Source organism: Halictus rubicundus, chromosome 9, assembly GCF_050948215.1.
Source record: "Halictus rubicundus isolate RS-2024b chromosome 9, iyHalRubi1_principal, whole genome shotgun sequence".
NCBI lineage: Eukaryota > Metazoa > Arthropoda > Insecta > Hymenoptera > Halictidae > Halictus > Halictus rubicundus.
In genome coordinates this window covers 5947134-5968562 of record NC_135157.1, presented here as the reverse complement: position 1 = coordinate 5968562, position 21429 = coordinate 5947134, and the positions used below count along the sequence as shown (strand labels likewise).

The window sequence follows — 21429 nt, the reverse complement described above, 5'->3', positions numbered from 1 at the left end:
GAGCTCGTCGATTGGCTTATCCGCTCGAAGATGTTTCCTAGGGATTGTTACGTAAAGAGTCTATTTACGCAACAATGTTGCAGTGCCTAATTATACTAATTGCATCGCTGTCCAATTATTAAACACTTTGGTTAAAAAATAATTATGCTAGAGAGCACAAGGTGGGAAAACAGCGACGTCATCCGCAGTGCCTTTCGATCGGAAGAAACCGGTTGAGATGCGTTTCAAAAGTATCCGGTGGAAATCGATTTCTCTTAATTTGCCCGAGAATGAATCTTTGTTTATTGTCTACGACGTTGCGTCATCGTCCTGTAGACAGATTTTGCATACCATCGCAAATTGGAATCGCAGTCTTAACGTGGAATATTCATGCACCTTAAAGCGATGTTAATAGTACACTGGAATTTGTAAACAGTCTTGATATATTCCACTGTCTTGACTTAATGAAGTTTTAAAATAACGGCGGAGGATGTTTCTTCGACGTATCGAATGTAATATAACGCGCTATTGAAAAGACGCTTTAACGTTTCATAGGTTGATAAGATATTCTCCACTAGCTCCGCGAATACTACAGGGTGTCCCACAAAAGTTGTACTTCCTTGAGAGGGTTGATTCCTCAGGTCATTTGAAGTAACATTTTCCTTTGCGAAAATGTTCCCCGCGACTTCGTTCAGGAGTTATTAACGAAAAACATGGACCAATCAGGGCGCGACGATAGCAGATGGACTCCGACATGGCGTCAGGTCCCATTAAGCGTGGTGTTGTCATTGGCCAATCCGGAGTCCGTCCGCTGTAGACGCGCTCTGATTGGTTCGCGTTTTTCGTTAATAACTCAAAAACAAAACCGCGAAGAACATTTTTACAACGGAAAAAGTTACGTCAAATGACCCCGGGAATCGCCTCTTTCAAAGAAGTACAATATTTTTTGGACACCCTGTATAACAAACGAGAGTGATACCTCACGTGTGCGAAATTTTCTCGTGGTTATTTTGCAACAATAAAAACTGAATCCTGCTTTTTCCTATCAAAGGTTTCGGAAACCAAAAAACATGTCTAACAAGCGGTAACGAGTAGATACCGGATCTTTCTGTTAATTAAAATTGTTATAAAACCATTCTACACGGAGAAAAATAAAAATTCGTTCCGTGTAAGGCTTCAAAGGTTGAAACATAAAATGCACAGCACGCTGTTGTGCGTTAATGAATAACTTTATTAAAATCCGCATGTATTCTGAGAAACAGAAAATGAACCCCTGAAAGCGGACGAGTGCATAATAATTCCGGTAGGGAACGTCAGTGCTTCGGTATCTGTAAATACTATCGGTTATTCAATTACACGCATTAAATTGCAACAAAACGCGCTACCGCTTTTTACGGTAATGTTTGTTGTTTCCTCGGTTCGTTTCCAGTCGCGAACTTTTACCTTTTAATTAAGGTAGAACGCAGCAATTTCTGTTCCGCCGTTCTGTAAGCTTTCTGCACGTTTAATATTCGCCGGCCTGCTTCAACGGTGAGATCTCAATAATAATTTCGTTCGAAGATACTCTGACGTGTACCCGTGCCACGATTACGTCGAGGGGATCGAAAGCTCCACTGCTCCACGCGCAACGAACGTATTATAACAAACGAGAGGCAACTTTAATTAAAACTTATCGAAGCAAAGATGTGCTACCTGACCAACCGACTCGTTCGTTATTCTCTCCGCGGAATAAAATCCGTGGATTTCCTCATAGCGTTCAATATACCGTGATATGTGATTTTCATTATTTTTACATTGAAAAAATCACACACGTGCTTCAAAAATACCATTGAATATGCCTGCAAAACCTTCATGAGAAAGGTTCAATAGTTTTTATGGAAAAAATGTTTAAAAACTCGTGCGAAAACGTTCTCGAAAATCAGAATACGGTAGAACCTCGCTCGTTGCACGAAACGGCACCGAAAATGCGTGCAAAAATCGAGGTATGTATGACTTATAAAATGGCGGCACTTTGAAGTAGGATTACCAAATTTTTTTATTTTTTGGCCTTCAGCACCATAAAAATCCACAGATTATCATAGAACATGCGTTTTCCAATATATTTGCTATTGTTCAATCACGCTTGTTTAAACACTTTGTTATTATTATTACTGCGTAATATTGTTATAACTGCGTAATATTCCGTAGTAGTAATTTTTAATATTCATAATATTCGAAGGTTAAGCATGCAAACTTATTTATATTAATATTTCTTTCAAACGCTAAGTCATCAAAATAAACTCTGCCAAGATAGGCACGAATAACTAAAAATTTGGACTAACGTGTAATTACTTACATTTTAAGTAGAACTGATAACGTTATTGTATTTCAACATAATTATTTGCATATACTATTTAAGACCATAAAAATTTTTTATCTATATGTGTTACCTTCAGTTGGAATTTCCAAGTTGTGCACGCAAACATGTGTAGTGTGGGTGAAATTTAGTATAAGAAGAATACAATATTGAACGTTATTTCGAGGCCACATTTCCGTCGAAATAACGTTAGATTTAGATCAGAACTGTGTAACTTGATTTCACAATTAAAAATCGTGTATTACGTCGGAAAAAAGGAAACCTTATCAAAAGCAATACAAAAGTATCATAATGAAATCTCAATGCAAATAATTATCTGTTACACTATCTGCACAATAACGTATATGTAATATTCATACGAGCAACCTTCCGGATATGCATGATCGCCGAAAATAAAATAATACATGCATTCAGAAAGCATATTCCCATATGGTTTTTAATTAGTGATTATATTCTTTTTAACAATTCAAGGTATTTCACTGAACACAATATTTACATTACAAATTCTGATGCATTTAACACGCAAAAATCCTTCAAGAAAATTGTAAAACAGAAGGTTTGGTAAACAGTAATAAAGTATTATCTTATCTTAGAATTATTTAAAAAATATCTTGGAACATTAATTTCTTCCGAAGCACGACGTTCGCGAATTATACAATAATATTTGCCATCATTCTCCATCTCCAGGAAACATGTATGAAATCGAAACTGCGCGCGAACTGCCCGTCAAACAAATAATGAATTATTCATCGATACATTTGACATTTATTATTTAATTTGCTTCGATACGTGTTCGAGGGTTAAAATGTCATCAAATACATTAAAATTTTAAGTATTACCTCTTTCCTTTTTTTTTTGCGCACAGGTCCGCTCCACAAAGATTCGAGGGGCTGGCGGCACGTTATTTGTTGCGTGCATCTACAGCAAAAACGGGGAAACGGGAAATCTAATCTCCGGTTTGAAACTCCGCGCTCGTGCATTTCAACTCGCTCTGAACATGAAACGTTGCTAGGTAAAAAGTCTCGGAGGTTCGATACGGTGCCGACTATAGTTGCACGATATTTTCGTAACTATGCTCGTGCACATGAGCCGCGACGGGGACGTCGATTCATGGGACTCCATTCAACAAGGAAACGGGATTTTCCGTGGATGAAGGACGGATAATGCGAATCGCACTTGATCCCCGATCATGCTGGGTTTCTTCTGACCCGTCTTTGTGCGTCACTTCTCTGTCAGTAACGGTATACTCGATATTCCAAGTGAACTTTAAAACGTGCAACAAATCGATCGACATTTGTATGCAAGAGATTTATTAGTAGCGTGCAAATTTTTACAAAATTTGTTTTAACCTTCCCCAAATTGCACACATTTTCGTCATAAATGCATAAAATCCGCATTTTATTCATTAATCACTTATAAGATGGAGACTATTTTAGAGAGTAGAACGAATTTTGCTTGTTTGTTAAATAATCAATAAACTCACGAATAAAATGGCTACGAATTAATTTGTGCGCCTAATATTTTTATTGAATTGGTAAATGGAAATCAATTTTCTTTTGTAGCGTCGGAAACATAATGAAATAAGTTATCGTAATTTTCAAATAGTCCGGTCAATACGCGTTAAATAATTATTAGCATAAATTTTTTACCAGATCCAGAAATTCAGTTTTAATGTCATATATTGAAATGAGCCGAATTTTATAAAGATTTTTAGAATGAAAAGGGGTTAAAATTGTATTCGCTATGATAAATTTTAATTTTCTGAATTTAGTTTAATTAACTGAATTACTTAGATTTTGTGGAAATTTCTGCCGTTGATATTCGGCAAGTGTGAATGAGGCCTTGTCAGCCTAAACGAATGGACATTTTTTAAACTGTGGTAGAAAGACTTCTTGAAATTCAAAGAAATGAAGTTATAACACTGAAAATAACCTCACGTCATGTGAGATAAATGTTCCTGAAACATTAATCGTGTTTTTCTCGAAACTACGTTTTCCAACCTTGCAACCCCAGCAGATTTCCGAAACTCTCCATCCGTTTAATTTGAAATTTCTACGTGTTATACTTTATAAAATTAACGATGACGTAGCGAAACCATTTTACAATTTTAAGTAATAAAGGAAACTTATCAAACTCGTTCGCAGTAGAAAATTTCAGTTATAAAGATAAAGCTTACATGTAGTGGTAATTAATGTAGCTGTGCTCATAAATGTAAATGATACATGTTACACGTGCGTATGCGCTTTGAGTAATTGTCGTTTGAAGTTCGTACCATTAATAATTCTTATCGATAATGTTCTCCGGTTTTCTTTTTATCCAATAAATATACATATATTCTCTTCACACTGCACATTGTTCTATATTCTTATAACTAAGCTGAATAGTAATAGTATGTAATAGTAGTAATTTAAGAAAAACTATATTGCTGTATGAAGGGTCTGTAAATATATGTAAAGAAACGAAAACAATTGTTTAAATTAAATAAATTCCATTTTGCGCTAACCAGAAATGTACGAAACCCTGACTCTTACGTATTGTTAGAATTATTGAAAGTTGAAGAATATAGAGTCCGTGAAGAAATAGGATTAAAAAAATTGAAGATAGTGCCAGGGTCAAAGAAAAGAAATGATTATTTCTCTTTTTTTTTTCTTTTTGTTTATGTGATTATCATTTGTACGTAATATCGTTCTATTTTCGGTAATATAAAAGTATAGAACATAACTTCAGACATTTTATTTCAGACAAGATAAGCTATATATAGCATAAGTACATTAATAAAGAACGAATAATTGTCACATTTTTCAAATTTTGTGGATTTACGTTGTTCAAACTGCATTATCTTTTTCAACCTGCAAAAATTTGTTTCCACGCATTTTTCATCTACGAAATATAGAAATTTTACACTCTGTATTTCAATTAATGCATAAATTCAAATTTCTTTTAAATTGTGTCATACAGTTTTCCATACAGTCGCAGATACAATATTGAATTTAAAACGACACAGTATTTGCTACATTATGTGTAAATGGAAAGATTTTCTCAAGGTCTTCGAACAGTTTAAGTTTGTATGTTGTGTAACGTATTATGTAAATTGTTTTTCTGATATATATATATGCACTAACGAACAAACGGTGTGTGTAAGTTCTCCTATCTGTAAGTGTGCGTCCAATCACATGCAATAATTCCGCGCATACGATAATCATTACTTGCAGTGGACGTCAAATAGCCGCGAAAAGAAATAGTTCATTTACCGTATATCATTTACTCGCAGGGAAATAGTGTCGTTGTAATATCAATGTTGTAAATTTGATCTGCCTACGTAACGACAGGACAATTATTTGTAAAACAGGTGTACACCAATGTTATGCAAATAGGGAGGCACAATCGAGGTTATTAGTGTCGGCCGAGCGCATTTTCTGCAACACCTTCACACATTGTCGCTACTTTACAGCCGCGATGCGCGTCGTTCTATTACAAACGAATTGTCGTTCGAAATTTACTATTTTACACCTCTCTGTTTCTGGAAAATGGCATAAACCAACCAGGGACAAGAAACTAATTTCCATTTTGTACTATTTATTATTTACTATTTTACTTTCGCAATGTATTCGCATATTGTTGCTACGAATTGTGACTATTGCCATTCGAATAAATTAGCTTGTAAAAACACCTCTTTGTTTTTGGGAAATTATATAAACCACAGACAATAAAATAATTCCTATTTTTTGCTGTTCCACTACAAAAACATGAATAACTCCTTTTTTTATGGATTCTCGTCTATAAAAATGTGAATTACCCATGACCGGTTCATTCATCCGTCAAACTGTAGTGGCCCCACTTTTTTTCTTACCTTTCTGTTCACCTTGAGTTTCCCATTTTTTACACATTCGTCTATAAAAATGTGAATTTCCATGTTTACGTTTTTCGGCATAAAATATGTAGTTCCAAATGTTTACATGCGCTTCTATACCCTGTTTTTTACGCGTTGACCTATAAAAATATGCATTTACATAATCATGCACAAACTTGGAATGGGCTAATTTACATGAACTTTAACACGATACATAATATTAATACTCGTACCGATTGGAAAACGATTTTTATTTCTACTATTCCGTCTCCTGCACTTACGATCGTATGATACTTAATATCATCTCTGTGGAGAAAAATAGACTGAATTATATTTGCATGATTCCAATTTTTAAACTCTGTTTGTTACTTCTCATTTTCAGTTTTCGATACCCGTTATAGTTTTATTCCGTATTATTAATAATTCGTGTTGGACAAACTCTATTTATTCTTTGTAGAAAGATCAATTCACGGCAATGCTGCAATGCAATGACCATTTCCACCTTTTGACCTTTCCTTATCACAACATTTTGCGTACAAAGCGATACCTACTCCACTATATTTAATAATAATGTTCAATATATACTAAATTAATTAGGGCAGTGGTTAAGTAATTTTTCGCTATTTTCAATCGCAATGTTTAATCGGACACTTATTAAATATTATTAAATAGTAAATCTTATTTGGAAATTTTTGCAACGGACGGTTGTTTTGTATTGAGATTTTGCACACATATTTTCTATTGTTTGAACTATCGGTCTCACACCGATACGCCCAACCCTGGCATAGTATCTTCCAGCCGATAATTGTTCTTGGCCAAAGCCATGGTTTAAACATACATCGTGTAGAGGTCACTCGAGCTTCACTGTCCTTTTCTACGTTCTGTAGTGTATCAAAAAATAATATCTTCCAGCCGATATATGTCCCTGGCCAGACACATGTTTTGGACATATACCGAGTAGACGCTGCACTTAAAGAATTCTTTCTATGCTTGCAATGGTGCAACACTAGGTTTACAAGTTTTGTGTCTGATCACATTACCGGTTTCTAATATTTTTAATTTTCGATTAATGAGATTGTAAATGAGGAATCGTTCAAGAAATTGGTTTCTTTGGGTACACATGAACATTTTGTTTTGTTGGCCATTTTGGTGGCCATTTTGGCCAAAACTTTGAATAGACACATTCTTGTTATTTTCACAAGTTAATGCAAAATACTCTGGATGTTTCGTAAGCGTAGTGTTAATGCGAGTCGCGGTAAATCGAGGCGATAATATCCATTCTGTACAACTTGGGATGCGCGACTCCTTTTGTCAGCTCGCGCGGGCTCGAGTGAAAGGGAGTTCATGGTGTGCGCGGGTGAATTAGCGCGATAGCCAGTCGCGCGAATGAATGAACCATCAATAAGCGTCGATAAATGTGGATAGACACGCGGTCGTCGTGCCGTGAATTTTAAACGGCGTCGTATTCGGAGAGAATTGCGAGAGTCCTGCAACAATATAGTACATTTCCCAAGCGCAAAACTCGCGCTCTCGCGCGTGACACCGGAATTACCGGCACACGAGGATTCTGTCCTTATGGAAAATTTTTTTTCAATAATTTGTGCCTGTCCGAGCATCCTCACGGGCATCGAGGAAATTAAAGCCGAGGCTAATGTCTTCATCGAATGATCACAACGGCGAGTTATTTTTAGGACAACCTTGCTTGTTCATTTGCATTCGTGTACGCCGTTTTTACGATTTTGGAATCGTTTTCCTCGTTACAGTTCATTCATTTTAGAGACACTGTAAGATTAATAGTATATTCATTCCGAATTATACAACATGGCTGGCCTCTGGCCGCATCCAGCTTGCCACACTGATCAATAACATATACCAGTAAATCGATGTCGCCCTCTCTTCTCGTTTCCTCGCGACGAAATTTTTACGCACACATTCATGCTTATACACATATTATTTTTATATTATTTTATTGCAGATTTGATGCACTTATGGCCAAAATAAGTTAGAGAAACACGAAACAGTAAAATTATTAGATCGATTAAAACTATTGTTGTGGTATTTTTGTTCTTTTACACCTATTAAGAAAATAAATTTCCACTTTAGTTTGTTGAAATTCAGGTAGAACATTTTTATTTTGTACAAAGATCCGCTTTTGTAAAAAGTTATAGTTTTCTATTAAATGCAATGAATTATCCTACAAAACACGAAATAAAATACTATCTTGTTGTTAATATTAAAGTTGTACGTCCCAGAATATTGTTATGTGTGTTGCTACTTTAACTAACCACAAGTGTAACAATTAATTTGACTGTCTTTATGGAATTAGAAAATACCAGGGTTGTCACGTACAATATGTGATCGTGTTAATACATTGTTTATTTAATATGCATTTAGGTCCAGTCGTACAGATTTAGCGTAATCACGTTTAGCGTGAAATTTAATCTTGAAGTTCAAAATACTTTGGGTGCTGAATAAATTATAAATTACAAAATGACGACATTTCAATTCGGAAGAAAAACTAAATTAAAACAGGTAATGGCTACAGTTTGGAACTTCCCATTCTGAATACTCATCAAATTCCTCGAATTCGTGTTTTCGATGCAAAGAATCGAATTCTAAATTAAAACTCATTTGAAATTCAGAGCCTTCTGAATGGAATAGCTGATGTTCACTCCCAGCGTGGCTAAATCAATTTTGAACATTCCAGCTGTGATTAGAGTGCTATATAATTCACACTTACAACACAGAAATGGGATATTTGCGTTTGTTTCAATCTTATAGTATAGCAATGGTAAAATAAAAACTACTTTTCAATACAAAATTTTCACTGCACCACTTCCCCTTCTGGTTTTTAGGAATCCCAGTCCGTAAATTTTTAATATTTGTTACATTTATGGATGGCTTGTCTGTTTCCTATTTTTTGTTCGTTGACACATTTAAGTGACAAAATTATTTCTCCAGAAAATTTATTTCCACGATTATAGATGGGATGTGCTAGCTTATGGTCTGTGGCAGTGTAGGACGATATACGACGAAAACGACTTCAAATACAAAACTGTGAAGACATCCTGAGGAATCTAAAAATCCTTACCGTATTACTTCCAGCTCATTAAAATGATTGGAAAAAGAAACGAACGCCTGTCTTGCAATTAATGCAGACAATTTTTATTTCGTATAAAAATCCGCAGTCTAGCAATTAACACCATAAACTTTAATTTCTCAGTTTTCGATTTTCCTCAAATTTTGTGATCACTGAGTCAGCCGGTCGACGATTGCTGTATTGAATTTTCTAACGTCTAAATGATACCAATTATCTTCGTCTGCATGTGTAGAAATAATTGCTTTAAAGGCTACGCTAACGAGTACGATCGATCACTTTCTACCAGGAACAGTATAGTGCTGTGTCAAACCAATGAAAACGATACTAGTCTGTCACCAGACAGTCTAGCAGGCGTATCGCGCATCGAGGCTGCGCGATAAAAAGACTATACCAGGAACACGCTGCTGTCTGTGAAACAGGTATGTAAGTAGAAAAAAGGTGAACAAGGACAACTAGCCACTTGAATCCTGATGTGGTTTGGTCCTACGAGGGAAGGTGTTCTATTCGACGACTAAAGCGGAACTCGTTTGTCCGACACAAAGAGGGGAATTCCCCGTTAAACGCGTAAACAAGTCGACCAAAACCGTGTCCGTGCTTGGCCACGACAATTATTTCATATTTTCATACATATACAAAAATCATCGAAGTTACATTTCTAAAGGAATTTCAGCGTAATAATAATTAACGTTCGCTGCAACATCGCACGAGCGCGACAATCACAATTTCATCTTCCACGTGCAGAGAGTCAAATTAATTGAATGTATGTTGTTATTTACAATCGTGACATAATATTTGATTTCATGTTTCATAAAAGGATTACGAGTTTGATGTTGTAGTAAGAAACGCTGGCAGTGAAAATATTCTGCTAATCAAAGACAAATCAACGTTTAATTTTTATTTAGCTTGCTCGAGTTAAAGGTGGTAATCAATGCAGGTAATTAAATAGAAATTCCACTTTCTTCTCTAGCCTATAGGAGTTCTACTAATTTTAGTACTTCGCCAGGCAGGATATAAACGAAAATCTAAGACAAGAATATAGGAAAACGGAATCGTAAGGTTGAAAATTTATTTTCGTGATCATTTAATTATATAAAAGTACAGCAATAATTGAATTGTACAGTAGAAGTTGGACAGATCTACTAAGGGAAAATGTAATATATAGGGTTTCCCAAAAACATTGTACCTTTTTCCTCCGCGAAAATATTCTCCGAGCCTTTGTTAAGTAGATATTCAAGAAAAACGCAAACCAATCAGCAGCGCTCTGATTGGTCCATGTTTCTCGTTGATAACTCCTTAAGAAAACCGCGGAGAACATTTTCACAAAGGAAAAAGTAATTTCAAATAACGTTAGGAATCAACCTTTCAGGGAGTACAACATGTTTGAGACACCCTGTATATTGTAATCGTGAAGTAGGAAATAGTGTAATGGAATTGAAAATCGAGTCCTTCTCAGGATCATTGAGCCAAACTAACTATAAACGATAACCTTTCCTGATCTCGATCAAAGTTATTTGATTTACCCGTTCGCAATAGGTGGCGACGAAATGACAAAAATGGACGAGTCTCACGTGATCGTCAGTGCTTTCAAAGGCATTGCTTAATTACCTGATTCTCGGCAAATAGGACGAGAAGCGGTGCGAGAGTGTGTTCTACACAAGTTTTCGAGCTGTTCCGACTCGTTCGACGAGTCTCGATCCGCGAAAAACATAAAAAACGACGCGCGGCTATAGCCTTTGCTCTTTCCATTCAATTGCTCGGAGGCCTCCCAAGAATATGTAAACGAAATGTTCGTGGTCAGACACGCGGGGCCGTCTTCCACGTTAACGGACAGATGGTGGTCCTTATAAATGTCGTCGCAGTAAATTAATTTCTCATGCAAACTGCGTCGGGAGTCTCGCATCCGCGAGATTTCACGGACCACACTTTGACAAGCTGCACGCGCGCACGTGTAATCTGAAATATAAAAGGTAACTGCGTCGAGGACAGAACGCACAGGTGTTCAGAAATCGTCACCTGAAACCCTTTGAACTCGCAAATTATACTTGATGCAATATTCAATTTCAAAAGCGAGGCTGTTTTGACGAACTGGACAGCAATCCATCTCGCCAAGTGAGAAATAAATTCCGATCTCATTTCTCGAATTAGCGACTGTACATGGTATGTAATTATTTATATTCGTTTATTAACTTAGCCATTACTGTTTCAACAGGAAACTCTACTGTGCGACAAAAGTAATTGATGCGAGTTCTGAAAGAGGAACGATTGAATTTATTTTGATTTTGTAAGATTTTCATTATAATATGTGCTCGAACAAATTGGTCATTTGATCGTGATAGCGCTAATAAAATGACAGTAAGGATGATATCAGTTCATGAGCAGTTCTCTAATAATGGTCTATTAATGGCTCCGATATGTTTAAACGAAGCGCGCTAGTTTACTTTCAAATAATAATCCCAAGAGAAATTATTGGATTATGTTACTCGAGTCGACTGATTGGTTCGAGATAGGTTGAAACCCTTTGTAAATACAATGAGAAATGTAAGCGGTACTTCCAGGCACAATCAAATCTTAATCAAACAGACACGACCCTTTTATGAGTACTTTAATCAGAACACTTGAACGAACTCGAACTTTTTATAGTTGAAATAGATGCAATTCAGTTACACATTAACGGTTCAAATAATATATAATTGTTAACTGGTAATAGTCACCCAGTAATAGTGCTAATTAACACTAAATGCATTGAAGCACTGTAAGTATGCATGTATTGTATTAAAAAAGATAATAAGATTACACTTATTTAGATGATAAAAAATGTTTTTTAGGATACTATGAATGTATCTTTATCATTTCAGTAATTCTAAAATAAAATCTAAAACCGGTCACTCGACCTGGTAGGTTTAGCGTTAATAATTTTTTTTAAAAGTATAGTCCAATTCATGCTAAATAACGACTAGCATTAATTCCTCATTAATGTACAAGAAACGAATGCTTTTTGAACCCTACCCTGTAGCCATTGAAAGGGTTTAAGGTATTCTCGCAAAAATTTCGAAAAAATTTCTTGGCTACAGAGAACAACATTTCTCTCTTTCGAGTCTCCGGCTCATTATTATACAGTTACTAAAATCATTAACCACATTCGGAGCACATTAGCTGGTAAAGAAATATTTGAATAGCTTCTCTGCGTAATGATTCATTCAGCAAGGGCACGGTTAAGAGAAATCAATCATCCTCCGACAGAATTTCCCGCGTAGAATCGATCGTTCTACGCTTCTACAGCAACATGTACACATATATTCCAAGAAATGTTCTACGCCGTTCTGCACTTTATTACGTCAATCGGGCTCGCATAAACGGGGAATTTTGCGCATAATATGCAGATTTTTTCATTCATACAACGACGCCCAGGTTATTGCAGAAATGTACAAATTAATGTAACTAATTTGCAATTACAATCAGGTTCCCTTAACGTGCCAACTGCTATAATTATTTGGGAAGATATAAAAATTGTTTATGATCCTGATATATTCAATATAACATGCAAGATCTTAGAATAGATAATAAATCTTATCTTTCCAGTTTCAGCTTTGTTAAATTAACTATTTTCGGCGGATTTCCTGCCGTTCTTGAGTTGACAGTCAATGGTGTTAATTGTACGTCAACGTTAACCATTGCATGAAATTTTATATCTTTAGTATATTTTCTGTTTTTAATTTATAATTCTTTCAATTAAAATTCGAAGCGAAATTGCGTGAAATAATTGCTCGAGAATTTCGTATCCAATTTGTTGCGCAGGACATCTTGCTGGTCATTGCGCAAGGATTAAAAATGTGAATCGGATTAGGTGAACAGTGGCGTCGTTGATCTAGCGCAGCGTGTCCACCAAAATTTAGAGAAAGTTTCGTAAATTCCAGCGGCCCTAATTTTATTATCGGGACGGCCACGGAGAAAGCATGTTCTCAGAGGGTCCCGTTTGTGAATACAGAACGCAACCAGATCGCTGGATCCACTGTCGCCCCAATGATTTCATTTTAACAACTATTATTTGATGAATATTCAATTTGTAAATTTAAATTGATCACGAACGCGCATAGTACCTCGTCGCTTGCACACGGGCAGAAACGATCAATTTTAAAAAATTCCCGATGTGATTACGAATCGAAAAGTCTTGTATCATTTTGCAAGTCGAGGCTTCGCTCTCGAGATATTTGCAGTTGAAGATCAAAGATTCCAACGCGCGCAGTGTGAACCCAGTCAGCTCAGTGATTGTGCTACCTCGGGCATACGCGATCAGAAAGCATAGAGCGATGACATTAATTAGGGCTTTTCCCATTTCCCTTCACGCTTGCTCTCTACTTGGTTTGAGATAAATAACAATTAATTCGATAATTTAAATATAAATAAAAATGGAAAATAGTTTATTAACCTTGGAGGTAATGAAAGATACTAATTAGGAACGTTGCAGTAAGGTAACAATTTTCAGTTTTTTTCCAGTGACGTTTAAAAATTGCATAAGACCAAGATCTAGGTCAAATCACATGCAGAATATGTGCATTGTGAGCGATAATGTATCATTAGTGGATTGAAAACTGGAAAAACAAAACGAATATTCTCTGTGGAATATCCCAATACCCAGCCAACCACAATCGCCTGTGACGATTGCAATAATAATTATGAAAATAGTGGTTATAACACGATTCCCAAGCTTTCGAACAAAAGCAAAGACGTAGATCGTGGTCATAGTACCTTGAGCTATCTATAGATTACGAGAACATAATAAATTCTAATCGAGGTTCTTTTGTACAAACGATTATCTAAAGATAGGCGGCTGCCCGAAGAAATCTACTACTTTATTTACGATATGAAATTATTGTCGACACAACACGGTCTGGTTGCAACTATAAATTTCAACGAGTCGTTCACGTTTCTGGTGCGGTGCAGCGAAAATCCTTTGCACAGTCCGTGTGCCGCTATTAATGGATAACAATTAATTTTTTCCATTTATCCAATTTGTTTGCATTTGTTTCACCTTTTCGAATCCGATTTTCCAATTATGCATGACACAAAAAGTTCAATCAATTTTATACTCTTTTCCCTGATTTATCAAAATACGATCATTTCGTTTTCCCTTCGAAATAATGTTCGTTATTCGAGATTTTTTGCTCGACTTTACGATATTGCCTGTGCTGGAAAATAAATCACTAAACTGCGGATTTTTATGCGAAATAAAAATGGTCTGCATTAATTGCAAGAAGTAAGAATTAAATAAAGATCGATTCCTCCGTTTAATAATTTTAGTAGACGGAAAAATAATGCAACGGTATTTACAAATTTCTTAAATATTTTTATCGTTTCGTGTTTCATCAACTCAGTTTGATCGTAAATGTATCAAATTCGCAGTGTAGTAATCACGTGCAAACTTGGCGATCGAATTAGGAGTCACGAGTGCATATTGTAATGTGCAGTGGCTATGTTAGCAAGAAAACTCGATATATCCTAGGTCGCAGAAAGAAATACTGATGACCTTGATAACACAGGGGAAAAAGTTACCTTCAGTCAAGACTTTCTCCAATGACGCGTTCGCTGCTTGAAATCGTCACTCTTTGTCGTCAATGTATCTTTCAATAACACATCTACCAAGCCAAAAAGGGACCCAATTACTGTGGGGATACCAATTACTGTTCCTATATTAATGATACTTATTTTTAAAGCATAATGAAAATCAGTTAATATATGTGTTATATATCTCTTTCTTGATATTGGTTATGTTTTAAGAATCAGTATAATTAATATAGGCCCAGTACTTGGGTCCTATTTGCAGTAGATTTTAGAAAATGGTAATAGATTTTACCATTAGTAGATTTATATGAAATATAAACAGAATCAAAATAAGTACTTCCACCATAGGTAACAAAATTGAAAAGAGGACGGTCTGTATTCTCAAAATATTTGTAATCGTTTCTTTAGTCACATCCTCCACAAGAAATTCTATTATTATTTCAAAATAGTTACTCAGATGACAAAAGAGAAAATATTATTTCGACTTTATTTTATTCTAAAATTAGTTAGACTTTCTTAATATGTTATGTTCCATCGATAGCATGCTATCAAATCGTGAAATCAATCATTCTAAGAAGAGACTAAAAATTGCTAGTAACGATGACAATAGAAACCATCGAGACGATATTTGTCGTCGTAACAGAGATGCATCAAAACAGGTGGTCGCATGAGATAGCATTAAGCACGAATCGAGGGAAAGTGTTGCCTCCGTTTTCGTAAAATTGCATCATTTCGTAACGAATTATAATTTTACTTGCATCGCTGCACTTGTTTATCTGTGCAACGTAACACTGCGGATTGGATTAATTTATGACAAAACTGAACAAGAGAAATACACTTCCAAACTGTGAAGACGTTACATGACTTTAAGACTATTCTTATAGCATTTCCGACTCGTTAAAATTGTTAAAAGAAGAAACACATTTTCGTTTCGCTTCTGTTCCTTGCGATTGACATTGAAAATTTAGCACTGTAGTCATTTTGTTCGTTTATTATTCATTGGTGAAAGGGAATGTTTTTGCGTTCTTTTAAAGAGTGCTTATCTTGAACCACCTTGTATAATACTATGTAACTGTCCTCGATAAAGAAAAAGATTGCGCGGTCAAAACAAAGGAATTGAAGCGTGTTATTAGCAATAAATTAACATTAATTCGATATGAGCGTAACCTGTCTTTTATCATGCTGCTCGAAGCTGTTCAATTAGTAGTTGCAAATTGTAACATAAATTAGTATTCGCTGGGGTCAGCTGTTCAAAATCATGTCGGTTCTGATATTTGCTAGTATTAAATAATTCATGTGTAGCGTTAATAATGTAATTGGCGGTTACATTAGTTTATTAATGTTCGGAACAGTGGAATTTGAATTTTGGGTTAGTCCGGACTGCTGTTCAATGCAGTTCCATACGTCGGTTCATTGCTTGCCGGTTCTACTTAAAGCACGCAGGCGCACCAATTGAATTTTCAACATTATTTCATTAAAAAACGAAACTTTTCGGAACATTCTCCTTAGTACAAAATAATTACACCTTCTGTTGGTCACGTTGTACAGTATGTTATATTTATATTGACTACATAAGAAAAAAATAAAACAAAAAATAAACATTTTATGCATCAATCACACGAAGTTCTGGTGGAATAATAATAAATTTTGTCTCTCAGCAGTTCTAATAAGATAAAAATAAGTCCTTGTTAATTCTTGTGATATTTTCACTGTTTTGTGTTTCGCTCACTGTATTGCCATAAACGCATCAGATCCGCAGTCTAATGATTACTTTCTCACGAAAAGGCTGCAATAATTAATCAACATCCATTATTATTCAATTTTGTCCAACTAAAATCGATATCGCTTATACCAGTTTTCCGTTCGAAATCGTTTCGTCTTAAACGAATAAAACAGAAGAGAAATATATTCTGCACTTCTTTCGAATTTTCTTTTCAGGAGAACCTTCGAAACTTCGTCTATTGCAGCGCAATAAACTCGATGCAAGTCGAAAACTGTATGCAACGAACAGTTCGTTCACACAGCGGACGGAGTTCCCCGAAGACAGTTTAACGCAAGTACACAATAAGCATAACGTCAACTGCTATCTGTGTTCGAGTAGTCCGCGAATTATATACGTTCCAAGGTTGAAGCAATATCATGACCTTTTGCAATCTCTGCGCTCCGAGCAGTATGTAACTTGCACCGTTCTCTCTTGCATTAATTTTGAAACCGGTTGCGACTTGACCGTAATACGATTAAAAAGAAAATAAAACAACTCGGCGGAGAGAACGAGCGATGATCGTTTCTCGGATGAGGGAGGAGGGGAGGGGGGTGGGCAAGCATCAAACCAAATACGACGTCGCACGAATTGCCAGCGAACTGCTAACCCAGTTACCGGCACGGTGTTCCGTGATAACCAACTTTAATATCGCCCCAACGTTTATTGCACGAAGAATTAACAATAATTCTTTTACGATCAGAACAAACTTTCTCTACATTCACCCAAACCGTTCGTTTAAAAAATTATGATTGCAAAGAGCTTCGAAAATGTATCGACCTGCCCTCGAACGTAAATGAAAATTGCAACTTTCGCAAGTTATTCCACGAAAGGCGGAACACGAGCAGAAAAATAATCTCGCCGACTGATAGACAGTTTATGGCAACAATAGAATAGAACTGTCACTAATGATCGTATATCTAAACGCGCTTTGTGTGTTTTATGAACTCGCAAATGTCATAAATGCATGAACATTCGCAATCTAATAATAAACAGGATATTATATTTACGATCCGACCATGACATCACACATTTCACACTATGCCTACTTTGCCGAATATATTCATTTTAAAACACAATTACCTTCAGAAAATTTGTTTCGACTAGACTACGGATTTTATGCACCCAAAGCAACGATGAATAGATAAAAGTATTTTATAAATTATTTGATAAATTGAAATATTTAATATATTTCCTCATTTATGTATCTCCGGTTAACATGGTGTCGCACGAATTTTCTCCATTTCGCACAAGTTTCACCTATTTCGTTCACTGAAGCGATCAGTGTAATTAATAACAATTATCAGATACTCGATACAGTAAAGTTTTTACCTCATACTGTAATATAATTAATCTCATTGTCAGTGTTAATAAATTAATATTCGGTGACATTAATTTTACACGTCAATTACCATTAGATCAAGCACACGTCGAACACCTAGCTCCACTATGTTTTGAAAATTGAAAAGCAGTTTGTGTCTTTATCTAGATTATCGCTATCACTATACCCTATCCCTTCACTATGCCACCGCAAATTCTCCTACAATCGAAACGACTTTACCCATCAAATACTATCAGCCTTCGAGTACGTCAAAGCGCGCGAAACTTGGACAGCGAAAGTGGAAAATAATAAAATAGTGCCGACCCGAACCGCATCGTCTAATGACAACATATTTTAATAGGTTGGAGTCGCAATAAAACCTAATAGGTTATAATAAAACCTAATGGTCTAAAGGTTTAGGTTCACCGATTCGCAAGAGCCCAATCGCGCGCGTGTCCGTTCACCTCCTCGGCTGCTCGAACCTTTATCTCATAATAGAACAACGATCCTCACCTTGGACCAGGCAACTCCATGGCGGTGGGTCGGTGATGATGAGGATGGCGATGATGCGACCTTTCGTCTGCTTCGATCATCCCCGAGTGCATCGCGTGCTGTTGCGGATGCTGGGGATGCAAGTACACCTGTTCCGGTTGTTTCATCCACATTTTTGAAGTCGTTCTCAACAACAACAACAACAATAACAACAACAGGTACTTCACCGAATCACAAATCCGTTTTCTACAGGTTCACGCACTCGCACAGACATCGAGATTTCAGTTCACGATGTGTAACCAGATTGATCGCCGTTAGACGATCGTCGCTCTTCATGATGTTGTACCCGATCGGTTTCGAGCACACGTGACCACAAAGAAGATAATCCCTTTTTTCTAAAGAGGACACAACGGAGAGAGATAAATGAAGAGCAGTCGGGAAAGAGCTCCGCTTAAATCGGGGACGAAACGCTCGAGGAACGAGGCTCCTCCTCGGCGTCGCTCGCCATATTGGAGAACGGGCTCACAGCTCCGTTCAGCTCTCTCTCCCCGTTATCGCGCGACAGCCTCACTCGCGGCTTGTTTGTTGCGCGAATTAAAATTAGCCAGGTCGCCTGGTTAATCTCGCTCGTTCGATCGCTCCGTTTCGCCGCGACCGAATGATAAAAACGTCTCTATCTCCGCGCCGGCGAACGACACGAGCAAACATTCGGCAAAAACCGGGACAGTGGAGAGGCGATCACCGGGAGGGGAGCAGGCAAAGTAACACGAATAAAAAACCGCGCAGCTCCGTTTTCTCGGCGATGACGCCGCGGTATAGCGATTATTGTCCCGTCAGAGTTTGATACTCGACGCCGGATTAACGACCTGCCCCGCTCCGCGAGCTTGTCTTCTTAGCTACCCAGAGTAAAAACCAAAGCACTCTGCGTACGCTCCGATACGAAAATCAAGTCCGTCAACGATAGCAGTTGGGACCGCGGCGGTGCGGTAACGTTAGCGTAACGTTCATTCCGCGCGACAATGATCCTCGACTGTCAAGATCGCGCGGGCAACGAACGTTCCCAGTGGCCTCTGACACGGCCAGTGCGGATTCCTCGGTATCCCGACCTTGACACCGTGCTCCAGATCCGCGCGAGTCCGGAAACACATTAAGGAGCCGCCGGCATATCGATCCGAGCACCCGCGGATCAAAGGGATCTCGGGGGATGGTCACGGGCTGACCCTCCTCAAGGTCGCCGTTCTATTAGATCGCGCGAGAATCGCGACGGAACCGAATCATAACGCCGAGGGAGCCCCGACCTTGACACACTGTCCTGAATGCCTCTTACGCTGTAGAAAAGGCAGCTATGCATTCCGTGGGTGCGAGCCGCTCCGGAACTGTGCCACTCGGACGGCGAATAGAAAACTGTCCCGTCGCTTGTCCGTTTCGAACGCGTATCCTCTATTTATATGACAGGCACCGGGATTCAGTTTTGCGCGGCTTAGAAGCAGCACGGTATAGTTACACACACTTGGACCGGTCACCGTGTTCGCGGATCATGCAGCAGATAGACAGTATAATGCACTTGGACGAACCACTGCGTTTGTAGGAAGAGAATACAAGAACTTCGGAGCACACTAAATCAGATTTTTCTCGAGTATCAGCTTGAACACCGGCAAGACGCGGCACGCACGACAGCCGAATACGAACTGCCGGTGGTGCTGTGCCCCACTACCGTCCACAATCAGCGCTTCCCCTCCCGTCGAAGCGACCAATCGTCGTTCCCCTCGTCTTCCAATGCTATCCAAGCTCGGACCGCGCAACATGATAACAACACATTTTTAGGCGGTTCCCTTGTGTAAGGCGGCTTCGAACCCACGCGATAAGAAATGAATTTTCCATGCACGCGCGACTACCTCGCCGAGTCCTGAGAGAGACCGTGTTGCGCTGGGATCTGACGGGGTTGAGGTGCTGACAGGGGGTGGTGATTGGGACAGTGACGAAAACGAACGGTTACCCCCAAAACATTTTTATAACAAGAATCAATAATCGCTGAAATCTGTTTATTATTTAACGCCAGAATTGGCCGAAAAGTAATCTGATTTTAGTGACTAAATAGAGGACGTATAGTGGGGGACGAAATGAAGTGAACATCATTTGAAAACTAATCCATTCTTTTAAAATTGGTCCAAATGATTCGAGTTTTTGTTGACATGGTAGAAGCATTAAACAAAACTTTGAGAAAATTGATATTGGTCGGAATTGCGAAGAAAAAAATTGACGTCATGAACGGTAAATATTTCATCGAAATCGGTTAACGTTGTTATGAGCTACAAACATTTAAAGCTGATCGCGTAAGGGCAAAATTCCCTGACAGGGCTGAAATTTGCGACTTTTACCCTTAAGCTCTCATCTTGAAATATTTACAGCTCAACAACATTAACAGATTTCGATGAAACTTTGTGTATCTATACAACTCGCTTAGATTTACGAAACAGATGTTTTAAATTTTCGTTATGAGCTCGAATGGAAAAGTTAAAAATCGCAACCTCCACTTTCTTCTTCGAAATTTCGAGCAGTAGTAGTTTCAAAAATAAATTTGTTGCACATTACCTAATAAACTAATCCTTCTAACATCTTAGAGGAAGATCTTAGTCGTCCATCTTAGTCGTTTGGGTATGCACTTAATTTTGTCCTCGACTGTAGTAGTTATAATAGTTCTAGTTCAATGTTGAATACATAATTACATGTAACGTTAATTTTAATAAAAGATAAATAGTATAGATAATTAGTATTATCATTCATTCTACACTGACTGATCATTGATTGACGATTACAAATGACCAAATATAATCATGATTACTAATTTATTCTAATTAATGGTTAATGATTATGACCACCATAATTATTATAAAAGTAATCGCAAAATAATCGATTACTGCACGACCTTGATGCACGTGCGCGACGATCACGGACTCGGGCGAGAGGGTTGCGATGCTAACAGGGATAGAGTTGACAATCGGCTTTGGATGGG

General features: G+C 37.4%; 1 protein-coding gene and 1 long non-coding RNA gene across 6 annotated transcripts in view; both read right to left on the bottom strand.

Moving 5' to 3' along the window:
* The window catches only part of LOC143357084 (basic helix-loop-helix ARNT-like protein 1), a 121665-nt gene that overhangs the window by 74939 nt on the left and 25297 nt on the right, over positions 1 to 21429 (bottom strand). For 2 of the 5 annotated variants that reach the window (XM_076793291.1, XM_076793293.1), the window contains exon 1: positions 18438 to 20114. The exons of 1 other annotated variant lie outside the window; for it this stretch is intronic. In XM_076793291.1, the coding sequence (XP_076649406.1) occupies positions 18438 to 18589 (152 nt within the window). In that variant the 5' untranslated portion in view covers positions 18590 to 20114. Of the gene's footprint in view, positions 1 to 18437; positions 20115 to 21429 lie in introns of those variants that run through there. 2 more of the 5 variants (XM_076793290.1, XM_076793289.1) reach the window with 2 other exon arrangements.
* LOC143357091 (uncharacterized) lies at positions 5441 to 6710 on the bottom strand. The gene is made up of 2 exons (XR_013082760.1): positions 6186 to 6710; positions 5441 to 6071 (listed from the first exon to the last, which is right to left on the bottom strand). It is a non-coding gene; the product is annotated as an uncharacterized LOC143357091 (long non-coding RNA).